General features: G+C 33.8%; 1 protein-coding gene across 8 annotated transcripts in view; it reads left to right on the forward strand.

Annotated features, from left to right (window-relative positions):
- The window catches only part of ZZZ3 (zinc finger ZZ-type containing 3), a 62,767-nt gene that overhangs the window by 28,783 nt on the left and 6,545 nt on the right, over window positions 1-27,439 (forward strand). For 4 of the 8 annotated variants that reach the window (XM_072041702.1, XM_027463070.3, XM_027463071.3 and 1 more), the window contains exons 3-11: window positions 795-2,353; window positions 15,178-15,316; window positions 16,631-16,778; window positions 16,861-16,979; window positions 17,271-17,342; window positions 17,520-17,621; window positions 18,957-19,052; window positions 23,279-23,431; window positions 26,833-26,967. In XM_072041702.1, the coding sequence (XP_071897803.1) occupies window positions 846-2,353; window positions 15,178-15,316; window positions 16,631-16,778; window positions 16,861-16,979; window positions 17,271-17,342; window positions 17,520-17,621; window positions 18,957-19,052; window positions 23,279-23,431; window positions 26,833-26,967 (2,472 nt within the window). In that variant the 5' untranslated portion in view covers window positions 795-845. Of the gene's footprint in view, window positions 1-794; window positions 2,354-15,177; window positions 15,317-16,630; window positions 16,779-16,860; window positions 16,980-17,270; window positions 17,343-17,519; window positions 17,622-18,956; window positions 19,053-20,206; window positions 20,319-23,278; window positions 23,432-24,809; window positions 24,865-26,832; window positions 26,968-27,439 lie in introns of those variants that run through there. The other 4 variants (XM_027463072.3, XM_072041703.1, XR_011810941.1 and 1 more) reach the window with 3 other exon arrangements.

Consider the following 27,439-nt stretch of genomic DNA (forward strand, 5'->3'; position numbering starts at 1 on the left):
GGGGATGGTATGCTATTATGTACAAACGTGAATCTATTCATTATCATGGATATTATGACAGATTTGTGGTGATGTGGAGTTTGACATGTTGAATTTTTAGAGATGAATAAAAAAGGTATAAGACTGAAGTGACTTTTATGAAAAAACGTTATTTTCAGATTGTGCTCCTACATTTTAGCCAGAAATCTCAAATATACTCTCAAACTAGATGTTTTAAACTTACCATTGAGTCTGAATTTACTTAAATCCCATGTCGGTGATGATTCATCAACTATGTGAAAATTTGGAAAATGGAGAAGGCTTGGAAGGACAGCATTCTAGTACTTCAGAGGAGATTGAGACAATAGAGCCAGGCTTTTCGTTCACGTCAGTAGTGCAAAAATGAGCGATGGTGATCAAAAATTGAATTAGGAGAGGTCCCACCTGGATATAACAAAACTATTTTCCCTGTGAAGACAAACACTGGAACAGGTTGCCCTGAGGCTGTACTCAGAGGTTTTCAAGATCCAACTAGATGTAGTCCTATGTAACCTCATCTGAATTTTTTGAGCAGGAGGTTAGACCTGAGTAATGTGTTTTTGTTTTAAGCAAGAAGTTGAACTAGGTGACCTTAGAGGTCTTTTCTAACCTAAACTTCTTAATGTCCTAATACATTAGCACATAAAGGAATCATATTATTACAATGAATAGACATGTTTGGTTTTACATTAGATAATGTAGTAATATGTTCTTCAGAATTGCTATATCTGTAGGTGGTTTTGTATTTTTTTTAATTTTTGTTTATTTTTTTTAAGGTTTCCCAATGAGTGGATCATGATGAACATACTTTAGGGACTTGCCATAGTATGGCTGCTTCTCGATCTACTCGTGTTACAAGATCAACAGTGGGTTTAAATGGTTTGGATGAAAACTTTTGTGGTCGAACGTTAAGAAACCGTAGTATTGCTCATCCAGAGGAAGTTTCACCCCATCCTCAAGTACGATCGAGGTCACCAAAGAAGAGGCCAGAGTCTGTGCAAACTCAGAAGGGAGGTAACGGTGGAAGAACTACTGATTTGAAACAACAGAGTGCTCGGGAATCATGGGTGAGCCCTAGAAAGAGAGGGCTTTCTACTTCAGAAAAAGATAATGTTGATAAACAAACTGTGGAAAATTGTGAGAAACGACAAGGAGAACCTGTATCACCAGTATTGAAAAGAATTAAACGCTGTCTACGTTCGGAGGCACCTAACAGTTCAGAAGAAGACTTGTCTACTAAAACAGAGAAGGAATCATTGGAGCGTAAAAGTTTAGTGTCGGACAATGATGCACTCTCTCCTGGGACTAAGCGAGCTTGTCGATGTCTTATATTGGATGATTGTGACAAAAGGGAAGTTAAAAAGGTGAATGTGTGTGCAGAAGGATTTAATAATTCTGCAGTAGTTGAAGAAATCGCAGGCTACCAGACTGTCAATGGAGTTGGCGAGAGAGACTCAAATTCTCTAAACTGTGATGACTGTCAGTTTGATGGGAACGCTAAGCAAAACAATGCTGGCTCCTGTATGCCCAAGGATAAAACAGTAGCAGAAAATGGAAACTCATTTGCCCATTCTTCATTGTTGCTTAATAGCAGCAAAGAGGACAGTGTTGTAGACCATTATGTGCCTTGCACAAACTCTCAAGAACAGGTAAAGTTAGAGGACCACAAAATAATAAATGACTGCTTGCCTGAAGAGCATGCTAATCAGGCAGATGAGCCAGCTACGGGGTCCTTTTCTGAAATCCAGTCATCTTTGTTGAGGGATTCTGAGGAGGAAGTAGATGTAGTAGGAGATAGCAGTGCCTCTAAGGATCAGTGTGCTGAAAACACCAATAGCAACCCGAATACCCATCATGACAGTGCATCAATCTCAGGCGAACCTGAACCACATTCTTCAGTGCTGGACTGTGTTTCAGCTCAAATGACATCTATTTCAGAACTTCAAGAACACAGATATACATTGAGAACTTCACCACGAAGGGCTGCCCCTGCCAGAAGTAGCCCTACTAAAAATAACTCTCCTTGTAGAGAAAACGGACAGGTTGAGGAAAATAATATTAGTCCCACTGAAAAGAATGTACCTGTAGGTATTAATAATATCAATGGATCTCCCAAAAACTCTGAAGAAATTAAACAGAATGAAAAAGAGAGGAATTGTAATACAGACCATGGGAGTGATGGACTACGAAAGCCACTTTCTGAGGCTAGGCTTGTTGCTGGATATATACCATCTGCCAAAGAGAGTGCCAACAATCACACTGCAGAGGATGATGAGGAAGAGCCTGATGTGTATTACTTTGAATCAGATCATGTGGCATTGAAACACAACAAAGAGTATGTGTAACTATGGTAACCATGAATTCTGCTTTTGTTTCTTACAAAAATACGTAAATTAATAAGTATTTGAAGTACTGTCACAAAAACTTAAATGCTTTATAATTTTCATAGTCTTCAATCTACATTTTTCTTCCTTGTTTCTACCCCAAACAAAATTAAACTCCCTATTTAATATGCAGTATGGTACAGCAATGTGGTTTATACATTTCTAGTGATATGGGTGCTTTGGCCAGAAATTGTTTTTGGAAGCACATCTGTTATCTCTTTTCTCTAGAAAGCTAGCTGGAAGCAAAACAAAGAATCTATGACCCCCTAATTAGAAACAGTTCAGTTACCTATCAGCGTATCTAATAGACACAGCACAGACAGCTTATGAAGCTGACATTCTGTTGTATATAGAACTTAAGGTTTGTTTTCATGCTCATGGGAAAAAAACTTTCTGTTACAATATTAAGGAAGGTCAATTTTTTAAACACAGCAGTTTGAGAAATTTCTCCAGAATAAGTTGTGTTACACTGTTGTTTATATTCATTTAAATGTAAATATATATACATTCTGATTATTATTAGAAAAGAGTACTGATATGTTTTTATATTTATCATCTAAATGTCTGTAAGTAGATAACTGCGGTAATTGTAAATACATGGTAACTGTGACAGTGATCTTTAAAACAAAAGGGTGCTTTTCTCAGTGAAGAAAGTTTATGTGGAGAAAATTTGTCTTCAAGTAATAGATCGTGGCAGTTTTTATTTCACAGTCTTTGTTACGCATTTGACTTCTGTGTGTTTTGCTGTTTAGTAGATGCTCTGCATTTTGTTGTGAGTACTGAGGGGCCAAATTCAGATAATCTTCAGTTTGCTTTATGTAGAGAGCTAAAGATATTGCTAGTAGTTTCTGTAATAATCACAGCACAATCATTATGAATAGGGGGCATAAAGCAGAGATGATTGTTTAATCCAGCAGAAGTTTGCCTGTTTTGGGGGTGGATGCTAGAGTTGTATTATTTTTATGATGCGATTTTGCTCAATATTGGATATGAATGCATTATTTTAGTCAGAGAAAATTATGGATTAGGGCATGGTTGACACAAACTATCATTTTAAAATAATGATGAACTATCTGTATCTTCAGCCATCAGTCCAAAGTATATGGACACTTGTTCTGCTAGATAGAATTGTAAATGGAAAAATTGTAAATGGGAAAAATGGACTATTGTCTTTTGAAATTTTTTAATCTGTATATGGGATGACTTTACTAGTTATGTTAGTACGAAAATGTAATAGTATTGTATCCACTGATTTGGTATTTATTAGGAAGAGTGATGAAGATTAGATCAGATTTTTAGATGTAGTTTCCATTTTAACATCTTCCAAATTAAACATGTCCAAAATGCACAGTTCTTTAAATCAAAATCTGAACTTGAAGGTAAATTTGGGGGGCGGGGGAAGTTTTGTTTTTCCCCTAACAATTAAACACAGATCTAAAGTGTTCCTGAAAAAAATGAGGAATATGCCCTAGTGTTAGCTTTTGAATATATACTGTTACAGTATATATCATATACTATATACCATATATATATAGTATATATATCATATACTATATACATAGTATTATATATCATATACTATATATAATATAATCATACTATATATATTATATAGTATATACTGTTATGTACTCTGAAAATGTGATGAATTGTTCACACTGGCAGATTGTTTGTTAGAGCTTTTGAAATTGGATGTTTGTACAGGTCACCTGCAATTAGGACTTGGTAACTTGCTATTAACTTGCTGTCTGAATGCAGAACTCTGAAAAAAAGTGCTGTTTTTTATCCTATTTTATATTTTAATGATATTTGGTGGTAAAACAAAGTCAAAACTAGAATTCTCTCCTAGATCAAGAAAGTCATCCCTACTATTCAGAAGGGAAGCATGCTTCTGAAGGTAGTATTACTTAACTGGATGTTCTTTTCCCTTTAAAAGCATGTTGTTATTGTTGGAAAATTACAAGCAGCTTTGGGGGGACTGTAGGGCTTATATTTGAAAGAAAATAAATCTAGTATTCTAATGGTTCCTCATGATAATGTGATCCTTCTAAATAACTTAAATCTATATTTGGTAATCCTTTATCTGGAACTTCATAGTTCAAAAGTTAATCAAATACAGTGCAATACATTATTTTAAAGATTAAAAATACATCAACATTCATTACAGGGTACTCTTAATTCATGTGTTAGGTTTTGAATTGTGTATTGATTTTACCCCTGTTTTATCTCATATGGTGATTATTTTCAAAAATGGTAGATTGAAAAAAGAGGTGTTAGCAGAAATGTTTTCCTTGATGTCCCCTTTCTAGGGAGACAAAGAATTCCAGGGTTCCCTTGCCATCAGGTATAGGCTTTTCATTTTGCCTTTGATAGTTCTGGTTAAACAAAGTATGCGAGTCTTAGGCTTCTTAGATCTGCACACGGTATATGGTTTTGTTTCTCTGTCCTCCATTAGTTTGTGATTAAACTTGTCTTTATGGATGATACTTTCCTTTGGTTTATGTTTCTGTTCACTTTTAAAAGCAAACTCAGAAAGGCATTAGCATCTTGGCTGGGTTCAGGAGGCAGATTTCTCCAGTAAGCCATTAATACTGTTCTTTGGATCAGCCACAGAGGGGAAAAAATCTATATTCCTCTGAGATGTAGAATCAATTTATGTCTATAGACTTAAATTATTTCTTGTTTCATTACATAGTTTGATTAACACACATTCATACAGCTGATTTTCACTCTCCAAGAAATTATTGCAACATTGATAAAATATGAATATACCATAACCTTCAACAGCTGGTGATGCGACTTGCTATAAGAAAAACAAGTGAATGTATATTGTGGTATTTTGTATGAGTATCTGTTGTATTTTGAATGTTAACATCTTTAAGCAACATTCATATGTTAATATTTCTGGGAAAACTGGATGATATGATAGGAAAAATAACTATCACAGAAAGCAAATTATGGAATGTTATTTTGACCTTCTCTCAGAACAATAATGGATGCTCCACAAGCTCTTTAATAGGATTTTTCCATCCTACAAAGAAGGATCCAAGATCTCTAAAAAGAAATCTTACTGCAGTGTTAGACATTCATGTAGACAGTAACAGGCTGATCTGGGGGTTGTATAATTGTGAAGTATTGTTAATTTTCCTGTGATTGAACACAATTTGATTTCTTGTGTATTGTAATGCCTCAGAAAAAATACGGTTTGGTGAATGTTTGAGAACTCAGCTTTTATTTTGTAGCTCTGAAACCTTTACATCGTCTTTTGAGATACTTCCATTAAAACAGAACTTGTTGATTTAATTTTTACATTGCTAAACTTTATACTCTGTGTTTAGTGTTTTGCATGTGTCCTTTATCAGTAGTGTTGAATATCTCTTTGCTGTATCTTTTGATAGCCTAATTGTTTCTTACAGTGCATTAGCTTATTTTAATTTTCTGTCTTCGCATTATTTTCTTTTCAGTGTATTTTACCCTTTGTCCTGTGTTTCATTTAGTGTTCTTTTGTTTGTTTGTTTGTTTTTTCTTCTCTTAATCTCTTTGTAAGTTTGCACTGTTTGGCAGGTACCAGGTTATGAGGGACAAATTTTGCTTAGCGCTCTTCTGGAGCTACTGAAGGCTTTAGGTGAAAATGTGATTGAGTTTCCATGTGTATAAAATTCATGTATATTTCCAAGATAATGTAAATTGTGGTTTGCTTTGTAGGGAGCACTTAGGCGTGTAGGTAAGCCCATTGAAAGACAAGAATTGTGCATGAAGACTTGCCTACAAGCATTACATTGCAAGAAATAGTACCCTGTGTTTATTCAGTAAATAAATATTCTCATATATCTTTGTTTTCATTTATTACTTTGTAATATTTAACATTATAATAGTTGTACTGACATTTAATCTGAAGACAGATTAAAATGAATTATTTTAATACATCTCTTAAAACCCAGTCTTGTGAATTCTTACTGCGGGTTTTATTGTTGCAAAGGCCTTGGAAACTTGGACTACATTGGATAGTCCAATAAGATTTAATTGACTATTTATAGAAATACCTTAAATTTATTTGGATGTGTTTAACTTTCAATATTACATGAATGTGAGAAACCAAAGAAACATCTGTGGCATTTTCTGCAGTACTAGATTTGTATTTTATTCAGTGAGTCAGGAATGTTTCTGCCTAATAAATCAGATTTTAGAAGTTTGTCTTATTGCACTTGACTTGCTAGAATACAGTCTGGTGCATCTTGTTATACCAGTTATTTATTTGTTATGCCTAGGTCTTCTTGAAGTGTAACTCTAACATAATTTTGTAGCAGTCTCTTTCATTAAGCTGAATTTCTAATATTCCCTACACCATCTTTTTTCTTTAACCGGCTGGTAACGAATATTAAAAACCAAGTTACTTCTCGGTGAATATATTTTATGATAAAATCTCAATGTCTATCTTCCAATGTATATTGGTTAAGAATAAAAATACTCTAACTACTGTATTTTATCCTCATGCTTTCAGATATATTGAGATATATATGTCAGAGTTAAGGACAAATTTATCATACAGTATGAATTTATTTTAATGTACAGATAAGATAGTCTAACATTCCTTTGTAGTGAGGGTATGTAGCTATGAGTAGCTAGTACTACAGAATAAATTACCCTTCTCTGTTTTCAGAACATCTTTGTCTTGTCTTCCTGTGCAGCACACAGTTTTATTCTGAGGAGACTGGGTTTTAGATTGTTTCATCATCTTCAGGAGCACAGGGAATTGGTGCATATCAAGTTACTTTTCAGTAGCAGTTTTTATTCCATACTGAGGTGGAGAGCACTAGGAGAAGGCAATTGTTTTGTAAATACGTTACCTCTGATTTCTCTATAGGAGAATATTCAGCAGCATTGATGAAGTATAAATTTTAGTGTTGAAGAGGAATAGAAATTAATTGCTAGTTTTAAAAAAGCATATATGCCATATGTATTAGACCAGAATGTTTTTTAATTCGTGCTTAGTCTGCTCCATCATAAAGTGGTATGGCACATAGCATTACATTTTTTTTTAATTATATCTTAATGTAAAATTTAAGCATACATGATCACCACCACCCCCAAAGGAGTAGGTTCTGTTCTCTGGTAGATGGATCTATATTCTCAGTAAGTAACAAAACATTAAATCAGATTTAAGTTAAAAATCTCATTTCATGTAGAATTTGAATGCTGCAACTAGTTCATCTGCAAAGTAGAAAAATAAGAAATCAATTAGATACTCCTAGTATGAGTTTCTGATCAACTGCAGAGTGGTAGTGCAGATAATTGTGCTACTAAATCATATCATGCTACTGTAATGGGCATACAACCAGATTTATTAATCAAGTTGTGGTTATATTTTACATCAGCTTAAAATATTCAGATTTATTTTTTTTGCCTGCATTATTATGTTTTATGACATCCTTCCTATATACTTATCAATGGAAAAAGTTGTAAATGATATAAAATTATTGCGAGATCAAAGAAATGTTTAGTAAGAGTATTAATCATAGAATCATGATTTATAATTACATAAACTGCCCAATAAACACTAAATAATGAAGTTCGTAATTTGTAAGAGGTAATGTCTTGGGCGTGTGCAACATCTGCTTTTTTCTCACCAGTAGTAGGCTTATCCCAGCAGCTATTAAATGTCAAGTACATATGTCGAATTCATTTTTTCTTTCTCTGAATATATTTGTCTTGCTGTCAGCCACAGTTCAATCCTGGTGAACAGCACTATCAACCCCAGAGCGATCTTCATTTAAATAATGCATCCTGTGGAAAGCAAAGCTTGATTTCTCTTGGATTAGTGTTCTTTGCTCCTTGAATTCTCTTCTCATTTGCCTGATACCAGCTTTTCTTTCTTCTTATTACTCTCACGTCCAAGAGTCCTCTGTTGTAGCTTCCTGTCCTGGGAGAGACTGCTTACCTGCTGACTGACATGGTGGTAGTGTGTGCGCCTCTGTGCCTGCGGATGGGCTGACCAGGATGCAAAAAGTAACAGCGGAATTCTGCTTGCCTTGCTCTTAGTGGAGCCAGCACTTACCATGTCTCCTGCTTCCCATACTGACAGATTGTAGAGAGACCATGCAGGAACTCATTTATCTTTTAAACTTTGTCGTTCAATATGGCTCAGAAATCACAGAGAAGAAATGCACAAATGGAGAAAAAAAAAAAAAAAAAAAGAGTAACCCACCAATTTACTATTTTAATGCAGAACAATGGTAAAAATTTATTTTCCGATTTGGGAAATTTAGAAATGTTTGCCATTTTTGGAGGATCCTCATAGTAAATCAAATGTTTTTGAGGTGTAGGAAATATCAGAGTTGCAAGAGCAGATGCTGTAGGAAAATCATGGTTCTGATTTAAAAAAAAAAAAAAAAGTAATTCATGCACACAGCACAGCTATGTAAAGGTGTGGTTTTGGCTTTACACAAGTCACACTTTAAACAAAAGCAGAAGTGGTGATATCTCAATGCTGCTATACCAGTATAAAAGTATATTTGGTGGGGTGAGGAATAAATGATAATGTAATTGTCTACCTGATAAGGATGTTCAGATATTTCACTAAAACATTAATAAGCATAATGGTGCTACCAAGAAAATAAGCAGACCCTAATGACTGATATGTGCTATGAGAATACTGGAGTCTTTACTTTTCAGTTTTAACTAACCTAGCGTGAAATGATAACTTCATTACCAGTCTTGTATATTTGTTCTGATATTATATGAATTTTTGGCAGGATCATGAACCACAAACTGATTTTAGAGTCAGTCTTTTAGAGAGGAATTGTGTGAGCAGCATGTACTCAAGTTTAATGTTGTTAAGTTCTAATCAATAGAGGAGTTCCGTTGGTACTAGAAACTACTCTAGATGCTATTTTAAAAGGAGGAAAGATCCTAGGGTTTTGTTTCCTGTATATTCAGGCTTTGATAGGGATGGGTACGTGATTTTTAACTTCTCATTGCGAATCTGTCCATCTTTGTTTTGCTCTGCATAGTTAAAGAAGATACACTGTTGATTCATGTAAGAAACTTTAAAAGTTCTGTTTCCTAAACAAAGGCCCAAATGTGTTTGTTTCTTGGTTTATTATTATAGTGGGTGTTAATAAAAAGATGCGTTTTACTCCTTTACTTCCTTATTTCTTCCCTCTCTTTCATTTTGTACACACACAAAAAAAAAAGATTGAGTAATTCTTTACTGTAAAAATTATTTTTGTTCCTACAGCATGAACGTACACAAGTGAGTTTTTTCCATGTATTTTAGTGAAAACCTGCTGATTAACACAGAATGAATTGAGAGAGTTCAGTAACCAGTATTGTCAGCTTTAGTTATGTTTTGTTTTATGTAGGTGTTTATTACAGCCTCATCCAAGCATTTAGAAATTGCCATTTTTATTGTTACCAGAAGTCAATTAGTGCATACTTTTGTTGTCATTACATGTATAAAGCAAAGATACATTTTAAGTATTTAGTTACCTCAGAAGTCTTTTACGTGTTCTAAAGTATAAATAGTATGTACGGATAAAGCACGATAAATTACAGTACATATAAAGAGTTTAAGTTATAGTGGAAAGCAGTTTCATAATGAGTTGCAAAATGGGCCCTAAGTGGATTACCTTAGTCACAGTACCTAAGCATTAGGTAAGTAAAAACCTACTGTGTGCTGCTTTCGTCAGGGAAAGGTGCTTTTGTCCTGATGGGACTTAATATATGCCTGTATTTATTATACTCTCAAAGTCTCCTCTGTTTCTGAAGGAATATCAAAAAAGGACCTCTCTTCATCAGTCTCTTCTGCTTCCATGTTGCTGTTGTATGTTCTACAAGTCTCACGTTAGCGTGAATCCCTGCACTTATCCCCAGTGCACTAATATTTTTTTTTTTTTTTTTTTTTAGATCTTGAATATACTGTAGAATAATTTGAAGGGAAGTAGGGTCAAAATTTCTGTATCTTGCAGACTTCATGCCAAGCTTAAAAGCTGGAGACTTTATCTGATGTTTATGAACTAACTTTAAAAAAAAGTAAAATAATAATAATCTTTTAAAAGAGATGATTGATCGATCTGACCTGAAGATTTCTTCAGGAAGCTCGTCTGGTACTATAGCTGTCTTGGATTAAACTAGAAATTCTAAGTACATTTTCTTCTATTTACTTGTGTAAATTTAAGTGTATTTACTTAACCTACTACATTAATTTCCTGTCTTCTAATACAATCTGTTTAATGCCAGTCTTTTTTTAGCTTAGCATCTAATAAAGTTTTTTTCTGATTTGCTGATAGTATGCCAAAATCTGGTGGTAAATGATGTGGAAAGCGTTTTTAATACATATATTGCTACAGTGCCAGTAGATGGCACTAAAACAAAGACTTGCTTAAAACCTTCCAAGGAGTGATATATTGATTGTGCACAGAGTTCTTGGAATTGCAAATTACAAAACTAGTTTGTTTTACTGTCGTATTTTTTTCTATGTATATTTTAGCCATTTTTAATGAAAAAATGTGTAGTCTTTCATTTAAGATAAATCCTAGCTGCACAAGAAATAATCAAATTTTCAAATGTCATAACATTTTAATTATGGCATATGTATTTTTACCTTCCAGTTCTTCTAATAACCCAAGAGTTTTGTTACCATACTACTTACTGTATTGTAAACTATGTTCAGGCAACTGTAGAAATGCAGCTAGTGTTTGGGGATTGGAAAGTGGTGACTGACAGCTTCACAGCATTTTCTTGGTCAGGAGAGGACAAGTCGCTTGTTTTTAGTTAGTCAACAAAATACATGTCTTTGCATGGTACTGAGTGGTGATTGTGTGGCAAATGTGGTTGACTTATTCACTTTTTTCTAACCTTTAAGTAATTTCCAAGAGCAGGCAGACAATAAATTACTGAAGGTCTGTAAGCTAACTTAATATCTTAAAAAAAGTTGCTACAGCTTTCCTTTACTAATAAGTGTCACCTGCTAGCTTTATAAAGCTCTTTTGTGTATTGCCATCTTTTTAAAAAATACTGCATAGATTTGCAATAGTGGTCTGACAATGATAAATACATTTAAATAATAAGGGAACAAATTATCTTTGTGATAATAGTGGAAATGTTTTAAATCCATAATTGGTCACACTAAAAACAAGTAGTAAGCTTTCAGCAATGTGTATGTAAGATAGCCTGACTGCTCTGTGAAACTTCGAAGTGGTCAACATCATGTGATTACAAACTCTCACATTTACTTCTTTATATATACTTACTTTGGAGGAGATTCTGTAGTCATGTAAGGTTGATAAAGATAAATTAGTTAACATTAGGAAATAAGGACTAAACCTTCAGGTTGAAGGGATTTGTCTACAAGTTCCATTCATTTTCACTTGAGGGGAAAGTAGAATACTACTGTCTCTACCTGCATTATAATTACATTGAAACATTAGATAAGAAAAAATCGATAAATTCACACTGTATTGTGTTGAGATACCTCTTGCACATTTCAAGTTTGTTGTGTGAGTACTTTAGATAGGTACTTGAAATGGAAATTATTTATGGATGAGAGGGGACCAGTGGCATTCAGTTTTCTTACATGTTCTTAAACATTTGTGGATGAATGCCTAAATGCCTAAAATGTTAAAATCTTTGCTTTGTAGTATGTTTCTCAGATCACTCATTCACTTAAGATTTAAAGTACAGTACGTTCTCCCCTTGAAGGAAGGAGAATCCTTCAGAAACCAGTAACTAGCATCTGACTCTTCCTGCAATACTGAAATCAATTTACTAAAACATGCTGAATGGCATGGCTTCTTGTACAGGCTGCTGTTAAGTCATTTGCTATAAAAATAGTGTTTTACTATGCAAGTTGTGGAAACACGGAAGTACCATCAGTAAAATGAGTCTTCCTACAAAATCAACTGTGCTTCAAGTTTATGTTGCAAAAATTTGGTGATTTGAACTGAGAGAAGCGTACCTTCCATCATTGTAGCTGATATTACTGACTGCCTGTGTACTCAGATAATGTATGTTTAGTCGTATGACTTTTTTTTTTTTTGCAGAGGATGTGAGTTCATTTTCTTTGGTAATTCCTCACAGATGCTTCATGGGAAATTCTGTAGTTTTCACTGATAATGTAGAGATGGTTGCTGTTTGGTTGCCTTGTTGAAATATGGATCCAGTTTTGCAGTAGAGTGTTGGGACCTGAGGCACAGCTCTTTCTCCTTCCTGTGTCTGAGGCCTTATGTTCACTAGGCTTTTTGAATTTTGGAGAATATTAGTTCTCAGCTGCAAGAAGTAGTTTAAATCATAATTGCTTTGCCTATTCACAAAGGAACTGGAAGATGTATCATAGAATTGTTAGCTGCTTTATTTTTGAAGTGTCTTGGAAATGATGTGGATGCCTTTGTCTTTTGCTTAATGCAGTAAAGGAACAGACAGACTGAGAAAGTGCTCAACATGTGTTACTTGACTTACTGCTTTTTCAGAGAAATTCTTGGCTCTCTTACAGTCGTGTAGGATTGTTGAACAGAAAGCCTGTACAACCATGTGAAAACTGTAGTAGTTGAAAACTTACGGGTTATTTGCAGGTGCATTATTATACAGTCAGTTAAAAAGTTGTGTTGGAATATAAAAGGAAGAACATAGGTTCAGAGAGAATGCAGTACTTAGCAAATACCAAGTATGGAATATGTTAACGATGTATATGAAGGATAGTATTTTCTGTGTTTTATTTGCAAAGCGAGACCTAAAGTGCACATTGCCCCCCATTTAAAGAGATCTGATATTAACATAACAAAGTTGCACTCTTGTTCATGGGCTTCAAAAAATATTTGCATATTAAAAACTTTGGAAGTTGAAATAAATAGCTCTGAAGAAATCATTTCCTCGACAGCAGTACAAAAATGCTGGGAAATCTATGTATTGGAGCAGTTTGCTCAATACCCCGTTTTTCACTCCTGAAATATTTAATAATAGTGCTATATAACTGCCGATCAACATCATATATTTCTGAATGATCCTTGTATTTTGTATATTTCCTTGAAGACCAGAGGGATCATTTGTGAGTGATTTAACTTCTAGTCCATGATCACTTCAGTGAGGTTATATGAATGTTTTAATGAGGAGTGGAAGTAATAGAGAGTTTGATATTCTTGTTTTGTTCCTCCTCCCCAGTTGTCATTTCATTCCATTTCAACTTAAGTATGGAAAGATAGGCACTAATCAGATGTTATTGGTAAAAACTAAATGAAGATTTTAATTCCACATATGATGATTCTTGTGAACCTGTAACAATTTGAATTGCAGGTTTTTGTGTTTGTTTGTTTTTTCCCCTCAGGCCAATATGATGTGTTGTCACTACCTTCACAAAACTTATTTCTGATATTCTTTGTTTTGCCTGTTTAGGAATAATTGTATTAGTTACTGAACAAGCATTTCTGGTCTCAAGTGAATATAACCTTAATATGTGATGTGCAGACAAATAATAATAGATCCATAATATATTTATATCATGCTGGTTTTAAATCCACTCAGCATTTTAGTATTCAACTAAAAAATTTAAGACTGTATCCCGTGTTTTCAACTATTACATGTAAGTGGAAAGAAAATTAACTTTTGAGGGGTCAGGCAACAGCTTGTCTAGGCAGAATCTTAAATGCTTGATGGTATGAAGCCTGCACTTTGCCTTCAGGCTGTTTACTTCCCTGCACTTAAGGCCTTATCCAATTACCAGGGTAGTCAATTGAAAAACTTGCATTAGCTCTCTAAACTCTGGATCTTTTCTGTAGTATGTGTGGAATTCATAATATTAGTGTTTTCTTTGTTTTAGCAATAAGGGAACAGAAAGAAAATATACTGAAATAGTTTAGTAGTGAATGCATCTTAGATTTTAGTGTGTGTGCGTATAGTCTATATTTAGTAATTTGCAACTTCAGTGGCCACAGGTAACTGCATGATTCAGGGACTGAAGTGGACTACCATAACTAGAAAGCTTATAAAAAGGATTAAACATAGTTACTACCCATTTTTTAAAGGCTTAGTTACAGTATGGTATGATTTCCTGTCTCCAAGTTAGCTTTGTAGAAGGTAGTCTGAGAAGCTTCAATTATTGGGTACAGATATGAGAGTCACGTAAGTGATGCTTTAGTGTATCTGTTAAATAGGAAATCAGAATTGCATGTGAATCCAGCATGGCAGATTTGAGGGAATACTGACATTTCACTCAACTTCTGTATACTTAGAGGAATCTCTTTTGTATGTATTTATTTTGCAAGTTACTTCTTGGTTTATTGGTACGTTTTGTAAATGGTCCTTATATTTTTCTCTTAAGTGAAGCTTCTATGAAATGTTAAACTACAAAGTTTGTACATTCCTGTACAGCATGTGGGTGGTTGAGTGCAATGTTAAAATTTTGTAGTAGAGTCATTTGTAGCTTATTTTGAAGTGAAAGAAATTACATCATTTTGTTTTTCTTTCCTTGTAAGCAAAGTATGTTGATCGTAGCTATTGAGAATATGAGTAGCTTGTCCCTGATACCATATTGTTTTAGCTAGTGTAGGTTTTACATTTAAAGAAATCTAGTACATAAATATTTTTACTGGTTTATATAAATTCATCTACTACTTAAAATAAGTTGGAGATAATTATTTATATAATTCAGTAAAAATGTCTATAAACTGTTTCAGATAAGCTATGACATGTTAGATACTAGTTGATTATTGTGGCTAGTATGTAGGTTTGGGGGGGATCACTTCTAAAGACAATTTTAGTGAGATGTTTTCCTTTGTCTCTGTAGTTATCAGAGACTGTTACAGACGATTGCTGTACTCGAGGCTCAACGTACTCAAGCAGTTCAAGACCTTGAAAGTTTAGGCAGACACCAGAGAGAAGCACTGAAAGATCCTATTGGATTTGTGGAAAGACTCCAGAAGAAGGTATTTCGATGGGCATTTCTTAAGTCTTACTCAGATTTTTTTTTTAATAACTAGTAATTCATCATTTGTAGGTATCAGAATTCCATATATACTTGCATAGAAACATTAGGAGCTTGAAGTCCTTTCTCTGCTGAGCAGAAATGACCCTTGGGCTTATAAAATGTTTGAGAGACGTCTTCAAGTATTTTATTAGATATGTTTTCTTTCCATTGTTACATGGAAATGTAATTTTTAAACTTGTAACGTGGGTATTTTAAGACAACCTGAAATCTACAGGTGACTGCAAGTGCTTGGTTGTAAAGCCAGGAATTTGTAGTTTTTCTCATTAGAGCAATTAAATGACATTCTATGAATGAATTTGGTAGTGTACTTTTGAAAGAGTAGGAAATATCGGTCATTAAACCAAAATGGACATTAGAAAACATACCTGGAAGAGTGCTGGATAATGTAACTAAAATACTGTCTAATGAAGGAGAATGAATTTTGATAAAGAATGATTTTCTTTTCAAGCTTAAAATATGTAGTAACAGAGAAGCTTAAAAAAAAAAAAAAAAAGTATTTTATGATGCCCTTTCCCTAGCTTTATAGAGACCTTGGTTTAAAGAGAGGTGTGACCTAAGCCTATTGGTTTCAGTGGTTGTTTAGCCATTACATTTTGAGATGTGTTAATAACACGTAATAGGATTGCATTTGATAATCATTGTATCATATAGGAAATACTAATGCTAGTTGAAGGCATGTGGTACATTTATGTCTCTGAATCTAAGGAAGGATACTCTTAAGGTTGACCATAAAAAAAAGTTGTAAGGCTTGCATCAGTTGTGTTACAGTAAGAAGACAGGATAAACATTTTAAATAATGCTTTGATTTCCTTGAAGGGATGGGTTTGGGTTTCAGTTTATCAGATGATAAAACATTGTGTTTTCTTAACCTTAGGAAAGTTACAGGTAGTGGGCAAGCAGTATGTCTAAACAAAACAAAAGGCAAGTAGACAGCAACAAGAGTATTGAAATCAGAAACACCTGATTTCAGCTGTGAAACACAAATTTCAAAGCTTTGTGCTCAATAAGCCATCATTGACCGTGCCGCTGCATATTTTATATGCACTGTTGTGTATTACTCTTGAAAGAGATCTTCTCCTGAAAAAACCTTTGTGCTGCATGGCACTTTAAAAATGCTGATTTTGAATTTTGCTTTTAGTTGAAAGGCAGTTTTTCATAACTTTTTCATAACTTTCCAGGATCCATAGTTCTTTGTTGGGATATACAACAAGTACATTAAGTGTTGCTTATCACTTTTCACATTTTTTTTCAGGTCGATATGGGTCTTCCATATCCTCAGAGAGTTGTTCAGCTCCCTGAGATTTCCTGGGACCAATATACCACTAGCCTTGGAAACTTTGAGAGAGAGTTCAAAAACCGAAAACGTAACAGTAGGAGAGCAAAGCTGATTTTTGACAAAGGTAAAAGGAGAGTGAGTATATGTTACAAGAAGCAAAAGACCAGCATGGAGTTTCAATAATTCATTTCTTGTGTTGTTTGCAGTAGGTATACCTGCAAGACCAAAAAGTCCTTTGGATCCCAGGAAGGATGGAGAATCTGTTTCATACTCTGTCTTGCCTTTAAGTGATGGTCCAGAAGGCTCCACAAGCAGTCGTCCACAGGTAGTTGTCACAAAAGGAAAGATAAATTTTTTACAAAACAGTAAAATTTTCTAAATTATGGGGTATGTGGATAATTTTAACCATAAATTTAATCATTAAAATTGATCATAAAATTCATTCATGGATCAAATTGGAGATCCTATTTTTTGCTATAGAACAATTTTATTTCAAATTTTCATGCATGTATTTGTTTCAGTTTTGATTTTTACTTAGGAAAAGGATCAAAGTCAAGTTATCCTAGCTGTACATTTTCTAAACACCTGTTCCATTTTATGTACTATATTTGAGCAGATGATAAGAGGACGACTTTGCGATGAGACCAAACCTGAAACGTTTAACCAGCTGTGGACTGTAGAGGAACAGGTAATGGGAAACTCTTCCACTTCAGTAGCTGCAATAACATATGTGATAATAACAAACATTGTAATAATATTTACAGTAATTTAAGTTCAAGTCACATGTATGTAGATACCTGTCCAGTGACAACTTGTATCTCTACTAAGACAAAGGTGTTTTTTCTGTTGTTTGTGCTCAATTTAGAAAAAACTCGAGCAGTTGCTTCTGAAGTATCCACCAGAGGAAGTAGAGTCCCGACGGTGGCAGAAGATAGCTGATGAACTGGGAAATAGAACAGCAAAGCAGGTAACAAGTAAAATGCTTTAAGAAGTAATCCCTTCTGTTGATTATTTTTTAGCTTTTTAGGAAGCACTGATAAGAGATTTTTTTTTTTAACAGAAAATAAAAAATTAGAAATAAATCTAGGTACCATAAGTCATAAAATGAGAAATTGGAAAAGAGGTTTATTTTTGATAATGTTCATAATTAAATCAATAAAACCTATCTTGATAGAAAAAGATTTGACTTTATGCATTTTTTGAATATTCTAGTATGGTAGTACCAGTATCAGTCACTGTGTCCCAGCAGTTAGTATATAATTTCCCAGTAGTTCTAATTGTAGATCTCAATTTTTAAAACTGCAATACATAAAATTCAGTATCTTTTCAGTTAGCACTTTTTCTTAAAAATTTAACAGCAGAGCCTGCATTTCACTAATAACAACGTGAATCTTTTAATTTCAAATCAAGAATTTTAACAGTGCCCCAAAGCCCCTGACAAACTGCCAGACATAGTTGTTGTTCACTAGATTTTGACAGCATCCTTTTAATTCTTTATAGCAAGTATAGTGTGTGACACCATTTGTTCTCAGATTGAGTTACGCTGGAGTACTGAATTTCCTGCACCTCAATACTGTGAAATGGGCAGACATTTTAATACTTGCAGACAGAAGAATTAGCTTTGTACTGGGGCCTGTGTCCACAAAAGAAGTGGAGATACTGAATGTTTTTGACTTTTAGGGATTTTTCCACTGAAGCAGCATACTTTCTCCAGTTTGACCAGAAGTTATAAATAAATAAATATGCTGATGTTCTGTGTTTACAGAACTCTTATTTCTCCTATTTCACTAGTATGCTTTCGCGTAGAAGAATCCTTAAGTGTTTCACTTAATACAACAGTATCTCATCTCAGGTCATATCTAGGCTTACAGGTATATTTTTCCATAATGGGAAATTAAAATGCATGCTTCTGATATCATAAATAAAATGCAGAAGTACTTTCTGTATGGTAACTATACATATTTATCTGTTGCTGTTAAGAAAGAATACATTTAGCTTCAGCAGGTAACAAACTACTGAAGCTCTTTCCTTCCTGGTGGATTTCCTGTGTAATTTTTAAATGAGGGATTTTTTTTTTCTCTTAAAGTCTTCAAAATGTCTGGAAATATGATAATGAAGCATTGGAGGATAGGTAATATTTAATAGTTGTAATATTTAATATTTAATTAGTTGTTACAGAGTAGAAAATGACAATTTGTTGTCTTTATATTCTAAACCAATGTAATGATGCTGGCAAAGTTTTGAAGTGAAGGCCTGTTATATTTCATTTGACATTTAATTGTTGCTTGTTTTTTGTTTTTAGGTTGCCAGTAGAGTACAAAAATATTTTATTAAACTGACTAAAGCTGGTATTCCAGTTCCAGGAAGAACTCCAAATTTATATTTATATTCCAAAAAGGTGAGACAATATTACAACAGAAATTCCATTTTTCTTCTTGTATTTGTATGCAAATTGAAACTAAAATATTAATATTTCAGTGAACTTAAGTCTTGATTAAGTCTTGCATGTATTTCTTAATTAATCTATTTCTTTTGCTATTAATGTAGAGTGAGTTAGGAGTTAATCTAGTTTCACATCAACACCTGTTAATTACAGCTGTATTGCATAATCACACCAAGATGAAGTGTCAGGAAAGAGAATGCTGCAGTTAGAGTGCAGGCTGAACTAACAAGGCTGGAGCATTGGACTTAGGGGTACTTTTTCCTCATTTGTAAGTGTGTTGTCATTGATACAGAAGAGGCTAATGAGAACCCTATTGGAAGAGGATAAGGAGCCCTGTAGTTCATATTGTACAGTCATGTTTTAATTACCAAAAACATAGATGACTGTGTATAACAGCATACTTAACTAGCACATTAAATGAGCATTTAATTCTGAAATGTCATCTTTTATTTTGATTTGCAGTATATATGACTGTTAAAATGAAAAGGTCATATAAATGACGATTAAAATGTAATGTTTTTCCTGATCTTGGAATGGGTGAGAAAATATGACCTTGAGAAATCTTCTTAATTTGAAAAAGCACAGAGAAGACCCTAGACTGCTGTGCAGGCCAATCATGTATTTTGATGTAAATCATGTAGTATTCCTGGACACTAATGAGAACCCTAGACATTTGAAGAGGGAAATCTTAGCATGTTTTTTACGGTGTTTTTTTTTGTTAACAGTATATTTGCAGAAGTTGTTTAAAACCTGTTACAAACACATTTTGTAGAGTAACATTGATTTTTTTTTTTTTTTTTTTTTTGCATTGAGGTATCTGTGATGTTTTCTGATAAGGAATAGAGCAAGCCTTGCACTGATCCTGAAAATGCACATTTGCAAATTTAGTCCCTTGAAAGTTTGGGACCTAAAGTTACTGTCAGATAAGTCTGACAGGAGATCTACTAACGCTTGTCTGTAATGATGTAAAAGGGTACACACCCCCACTTGTCTACTAGTTTTCTCTGAAGTTACTGTAAAGAATGAGTATCACAGACCTTTCCATTTAACATGGTAATGCCATTTTACTTTCACCAGTATTTTAACCTACTATTCTGCTCTATAAACAGAGGCAGGGAAGGCACAGACATGATTATGTCTGCTGCTTTATCTATTGGAAAAGTGCTTTCTGGCAGAAGAACCCAAAAAGCAGCTGCAAACATTGATACCTTAAATATTGTGGTGAGATTTATCTAAACTCTACATTGCTTGTACAGTTTACCGTTCTGTGGGGCTAATTTTGAAAGAGATGTGGGGGGGTGAAAATTGTTTTTTGAAAATTATAACCCTTGGGGTTCTTTATGTCACCTTATAATTTTAAATGACCTTAGTCACATGTTAGTTGTTTTTCCTTTCCTCTTGATTTTATTTGGAAAGACTTATTATGGAGTGCAGGGCAGCAGACTACTGTATTTGCTGAATAATGGGAGCACTTCATCAGTACGTGTGTGACACTAACCATGTTGTTTTCCACTAATTTGAACAGTGATCCATAAAGTTCTATAGTCCTGCTGTTCTGCTTACATACACAGTATAATCAATACTAAAACATATTTTACACAATTTTCAACGTTTTCAAACTGCAATATATAGATTTTGAGATAAACTTATACATAGAACAAATGTAATGCTCATGTCTGTTTTCACAGTATAATTCGTACCCTTATTACCAAGTTGTAAGAGGAAGGTCATTGTCCCTGATTTTTATTAAGGTAGCTTCTCCGATTTTTCTTTGTAACCCACATAAAAAACAAACAAAAAAAATAAAACAGCATATTAAAAAAAATCAAACTAATAGTATATGTGGGGGGATTGAGGTCTTGGTCTGCTAATATAACTGTCTACTTAGAGCACTGATTGACAGCACCATACCAGCCTGTAGTTACTTCCAGGTCTCCAAAGGAGATAACATAATGTGGCAGAAAGGAAGTGCAAGCGGTACTGAAAGCCTGGATCCTGCTTATGCCGTACTCCTGTTTGTTTCAATACCGAGTGTGTGTATAAACTGTAAAGTGCACTATCTGGTTTACTGCCAATAATAGAAGTATAAATGCTGATACTTCAAGTATAAATTTTGGAGGAAATAAAAACCCAGTTATATGTAATGTAAATAATTGTGTCAAAAGTGATGCTTCACAAGGGGAAGGTACTTCTGTTTTTCTGTGGGGATTGCCTTGGCTGCTCTTTTGAAATGTTTCCTGGGTAGGTGAGAATGCTACTCAGTTCCTTAACATCTTGTTGAAGTTGCTGTGTGTATCTCCTCGTATGACATGATGTGTCTTGTGATAAATGGCACAGGAAATCAAGCACGATGCACCAGTTTATTTTCCTGTGCAATGTTATCAACTGTTGGTGAAAATAGAATCAGTGATTTAGGACTGTAGTAATCAATTCTTCAATTACGGCTTATTGGTTTCAGTTTTATGTTTGTATTCTATCAGTGCACCTGCCTTTAAGCTTAATCCACAAGATTAATTTCCCAAAGGAAAAATGATTTTAAACTATCTGCTCTTATGTAGTATTTTAGTTCATTCTTCACCACAAGCAGAATCATATTAAAAACAGAATTCAAATCCTCAGTTAAGTTTCTAGACTATAACTATATGCATAATACTGCAACTGTTAAAGCATAGATATGGTTTTCCTTTCTTGAATTCCAGATCTAGTACTGTATGCACAGCCTAACCTTACAAATGGAATTATTTTTCGTGGTATGACATTTTAAAGGAAACCAGAAAGGAAGCAAAACTCAGGAAGTTGGTGATTACGTGTATAAGGCAGAAGGTGGAAAAATTCAATGCAGCAGGCACTGTATTAGTGTTAGAACAAAATGGTCATTTTTATTCTGTGCATTGTGTGCTTACAGATACAAGGTACCAGCTTCCAATTGTCATTACTTCAGATCATTCCTTACAATGGGGCTAGTCTTAATTCCTTGTTATACTTGTCTGCATAGCTCCATTCCAGCTAATATAATTTATGGGATCTTTGCCTTTGCTTTTTAAACTGTGCAGAACTATAAAATAATGTTATGTATTGAATCCCAGTTTAGAGATAAATGGTTTTATTACAGTGCTACAGGTTTGTGACTGATTTTAGGAGCCTTTGGGATGAAGCATCTTCTATGAAAAAAGAAAGCATTAACTATTGTAAATATTCCTTATGCTTTGTCTACGTGACAGAACCTAGACAAGTCCTCTGTTTTATAATTAAAAGAAAATGTTTTCCATGCTTACAGTTTTTGATTTGCATTGTTTTCTTTAAATTGTGGAATGTATTTAAGATGTCAAAATGCTGGTCGGGAAAGGAGCTAAGTAAAAAGTTAAGTCAGTTTCATTCACCAATAGTTCTTCTACTTGATATTTAATATTCTTCCATGGGGATTAAGTAATGGGGGCTGAGTGCCTTTAAGTAATCCACTTTAAAATTGCTGTGCATTCTACACCTTCAGACAGCGTTAGATACACACTAATGGAGTAATTTATCTGTTTGAACATTTCTTAGATTCCTTTTCCAGTCAGTGGCAATGAAAAAGAACCTTCAGGGACAAATTCTTTCTCATAGAAACCTCTTTTGTGGTGGAATGAAAAGCCTTTAGCAATAGATTTTTCTTACCATAGACTAAGAAAGAAATCTGGACAAAATTAGCCTAGACTTGCATTTTCTAAGACACAAACTAATACAAGATGACGTGTCAAACATGGACTGATCTCCTGGGTCTAGGATGTGTGCAAAAGTACTTCTTTGGTTAGTCCCAAACAAGAGCCATCCCTTCAGCCTTGGAAGTCTTTAATACCTTTGCACTTTGGTTCTCAGTCTTTAAAATTGTATGTTTTATTTCATTTTTTATTTTTTTTTTTTTACTGTTGTGTCTCATTAATTTAGATGCTGGGCTTTTTATAGTGAGAGCACTTTCTTGCTGGGTTTTTAACAGAGAAGTGTCTGATTTCACTTACTGGGGAAAAAAGCTCCACAATATGAAACTATATGAGGCTCCAATATAGAGGTTTAAGTAAAAATAATGGGGAAGATGATACATGTTCAGTGCAAAAGTGATTTTTCTGACAAGGTTGTATTGATGAGGATTACTTAAATGGTAATCAAGCAATTTTTTTTATAAATATATTATCTTTCCACTGTAGTCATCAAGTAGACGGCAGCACCCTTTAAATAAACATCTTTTCAAACCTTCAACTTTCATGACATCTCATGAACCCCCAGTTTATATGGATGAAGATGATGACAGATCCAGTTTTCACAGTCATATGGATACTGCAGCAGAAGAGGAAGTATCGGTATGTCATTTAAATCAGTAAGCAAATGTATTCCTTATTGTCATCTTAACTTGTTTATTGAATAATATGAGGATGAAGCATCTTTGTCATAAAACAAATATCATCAATTAAGTACTAAATTATGGTCAGATTCATGAGTCATTTTGAATTGCAAACACATCGTTAATATAAAGGTCCACAGTTCCAGAAAAAATAGACCAAAAAGATAGGAAGTAAATGAAGTAGTAAAAATTTCTGTCCTGAAACAACTTCTAAAATGTTTAGTTTTACGTATTTTCAAAAAGTGATCTGATGTTACTTATTTTTAATGTTATTTATTTTTTATATTATAAGTGATCTCATTTTTAAAACTGTACAAACTACCCAGGCATGATTCTAGGTAAAGATGTGTGGTATTAGACAGGTTGCGTAGTGTCTTGGTAAAGCTTGAGTTCCACTGGCATCATTGCTTTTTTGTCTTCCTTCACTGACTGAATTAATTTTTTTTTTTCAATCTGCTTGAAAACATGAGCTAACAGACTTAGTCCTGAAGTGGCAAATATGTGCTTTTAGAGGCAAATTCCAGTAGATGTCTTGTCCCAATGTGTCATTACAACGTGTGGTGTTCCAGTTTCCTAATGTATCACATACAGTAATACTACAATGGTTTAGACACTTTTTACAACCATATGGGGGACTGTAGTGCCTATGTATTAGGGATCTTAATGAGAAGATGTTTGACAAGGCTCACAGCTGGTGTGAATCACTGTGGCTTTACTGTGTTTAGACTGAAGGAGCTGACCTGTTAATTTTATGTATTGTTTTGGAGAGCCTAGTGACATCGTGTGTGTGAAAAGCTTGTTGCATAACAGGGGCATTAAGGCCGCCCAGTTGAAGTCAATTCATTTGCTTTATCGACTTTTTTCACATGCACTGCATAATCTTCCTGAAATTATGACGTTTGCTCATTTATAACCCAGTCTTAAATCACATTTTCACTCATTCTGTCTCTCAGTGATGATCTTTTTTCATGTCCAGGCATTTCTGATAATTTATTTATTCCTAATAAGAATCCTAAAAGGTGTGGAAAGAAAAATGTGTATTAGAAGAGATGCCAATTACTGTTACGTATTTTAATGGAGCTGTTTTTGATCACACATTCCTTTGTTCTGTATTATTCTTAAATACATATTCTGTTCTTAATATTTTCCTAAAACGTTCTAAACACTTTTTTTCCCCATGGTGTCCTAACTTTAGTAAATATGAGGACCATAAACCAACTGGGATTTATTTTTATTTTGGTAGAAGTTGCTGTTTTTTTGCAGTGATAATGGTGGACTTGTGCCCTTTTTTTTTTTTTTTTTTTTTAATTTGGCTTAATCTTTTCTTTCTTCACTAGTGCAGCATTTCCAGATGGATATATTTCTGGCTTGCAGTAATGTAGAAAGACACAGGTGAGCTCAGTTACAAAAAAGATCCCCATTATCAATGCAAAATAGAAACAATTGGGAAAGAAAAAGAGATCGTGAACTATAATCAAAATAAATATACTGGAGTCTGTTCTAATGTTAAAAATCAGATCTCTTAGTTACAGTCAGTGTCTCAGAGAAAAATACTTTATATATTTGGTGTAGCAAGAAAATTATAGGCAAGGTTTTCTTTGATTTCTTTACAATGGAAGTACCAGGTGCTGTTTCCTTGTAGAATAAAAGATTATGTCTGGGTATTGCAAGTTGACTGGCATAACCATTCTTCAAAAAATTGTTGTGGTATAGATTAATTATTTCTAAGTGAAGACCTTCTATTCTCAAAAGAGTGAATTTATTTTTCAGTTACAATTACTTCATTTTGTGAGTAGTCTAATTATTCTAGAACAATTTACAAGAACAGAATAAATTATTATAGGATTATTATACCATATTTTATTCAATATATAGTTATATTGTTCCAGGTAGGTTTTTCTCAGAAGAACTTAGATTTGCATAGAATGTGAATCCCTGTTTTATATGAAAAGAACATAGCTTATTACCACAGAATTTGCGTCATTTGATCTTGTTTGTTTTTTTTTTTCTGAATATTTGCAGTCTAGTCCACAAAATAGTTTCAGAATTACAATTAAATAATTGATACAACCTTTAGAAATTTAGTGCTAAAGAGCATGCCATTTTCCCTCCCTTCCTTTAGTAAACTTACTAAATATATCGCACATTGCTCAAACTTCGCAGTTTCTTAAAAAGAAGAATAATTGAAAGGATGTGTGCAGGCTACGTTTGAAGACTTATTACTGTCTCGTAGCTCTTTTTCATAACTGAACATTCCTACTAGCATAGGATCCGAAAACCATTGTAAATCCACAAAGACAGCTGCTACAATTAAATAGCCATCTTAAAGTAGACATTTGAATTAGAATGAGAGCTTCTCTGTTCTCATAATATACGGGTCTTCAACCTTTGCTGAAGAAAATTGGATGAGAAAAATCAGAATGGTGTGTTTTTTATTTAAAAAGAGAACCATGTGTTATGATTTTTGGGGGTACAGTTATATGCACCAGCCTATAGGGATATGGACTTTTTCATAATTTAGGAAGCGAAGCAATCTATTTTCTTAAGCTATTAAGACAACATGAAATGAATGGAAGGAGGAGTGAGCATTATGTGAGATGAAATAACCCTGTAACTTTCTACTTTTACAGTCATGGAATGATATTTCTCATAACTTTTTATTCTTACAGGTAAAGGTGAGAATCTAATCTGTTAAAGATTGTTTTCAGTTAAAAAGTATGTAGTACGTATAATGAAAGCTTGGTACTGTCTTGATTTATGGGTCTTTCAAACACATGGCTTGATGCAAAAATTCTTAAAACTGTGAAGAATTTTTGGGTGTCATCAGCTTTTTAAATTCTTACAATTTTGAAATTACTTCTGAACAGTGATCACAACTGGCCTTGAATAATACTGCTCCATGCTATTCCATAGAATAGCAAAGAGGAAGATCAATGAAGTTGATAAAACCTACCTGAAATTTTAATGCTCAGATTTAGTCTTTACTGCAGTTGCCATTTTGCCTACAGTATATGAGAAAGTGGATTACATACAAATTGCAGTAAAGCATCAAAGATGAGAGAAAAGCTAGGTTTTAAGGGAAAGGTCTGCTGTCTCCTTTATCCTACTGCTAAGCAGTTCACCAGAAGAAACTTATTTTCAGGGTAATATTTTGGTATAATGCAAATAGTAAAGAATATTTAGTTAAAATAATGTAAGTTAGTTTTATGTACTTTTTTTTTGCAATGGTTTTAAAAATTTCCCATTATGTTTCTTCAAATATATTGCCAGCCTTTTCCCAGAAGTTAATTATACTTACTGATTTGTGAAATACGTAGGTACATTCCTAAAGAATATTTATTTTTTTTTAACCATGAACAGGATGAAGAGAGTATTCCAATAATGTATCGTGATTTACCTGAATATAAAGAACTGTTAGAGTTTAAAAAGTTAAAGAAACAGAAACTACAGCAGATACATGCAGAAAGTGGATTTGTACAGCATGTGGGATTTAAGGTAAGTTTAGGTGATGTTCTCTTACTCAGCGGAGTGTAGAAGTCTTTAAAGATAACATGGTTTAGATTTCCTAAAAAGGCTTTGTTTAGTATAACAAGGATGGTTCCGTAATTCTTTTTCGCTGTGTCTGCTTTCCCTCATCTTCTTTAATCAAAACAACTCAGTTAATTCACTCTTTCCAATGCCTCAGGTTTCATAGAATACGTGGAATATTGTATGGAAATTAATAAGCATGCTTTCTTTTCCTCATTCATAGTATGGAAATATGGCTCTAGAGCTGGGTTAAATCACTACAGAAATCCATTTGGCAATGGTTCACTGATGATAATTCTCTTACGATTTTGGAGTCATTTTTCCTCCACCTTAGACCAAAGAAAAGAAAAAGATATGGAGTGAGAAGCAGAAAAACAATTTTTTGATTTTTTTTCCTCTACAGAGAAAAACAGTAGCAGCTTCATAATCCTATCACAGA

This window comes from Anas platyrhynchos, chromosome 8 (genome assembly GCF_047663525.1).
Source record: "Anas platyrhynchos isolate ZD024472 breed Pekin duck chromosome 8, IASCAAS_PekinDuck_T2T, whole genome shotgun sequence".
Taxonomy (NCBI): domain Eukaryota; kingdom Metazoa; phylum Chordata; class Aves; order Anseriformes; family Anatidae; genus Anas; species Anas platyrhynchos.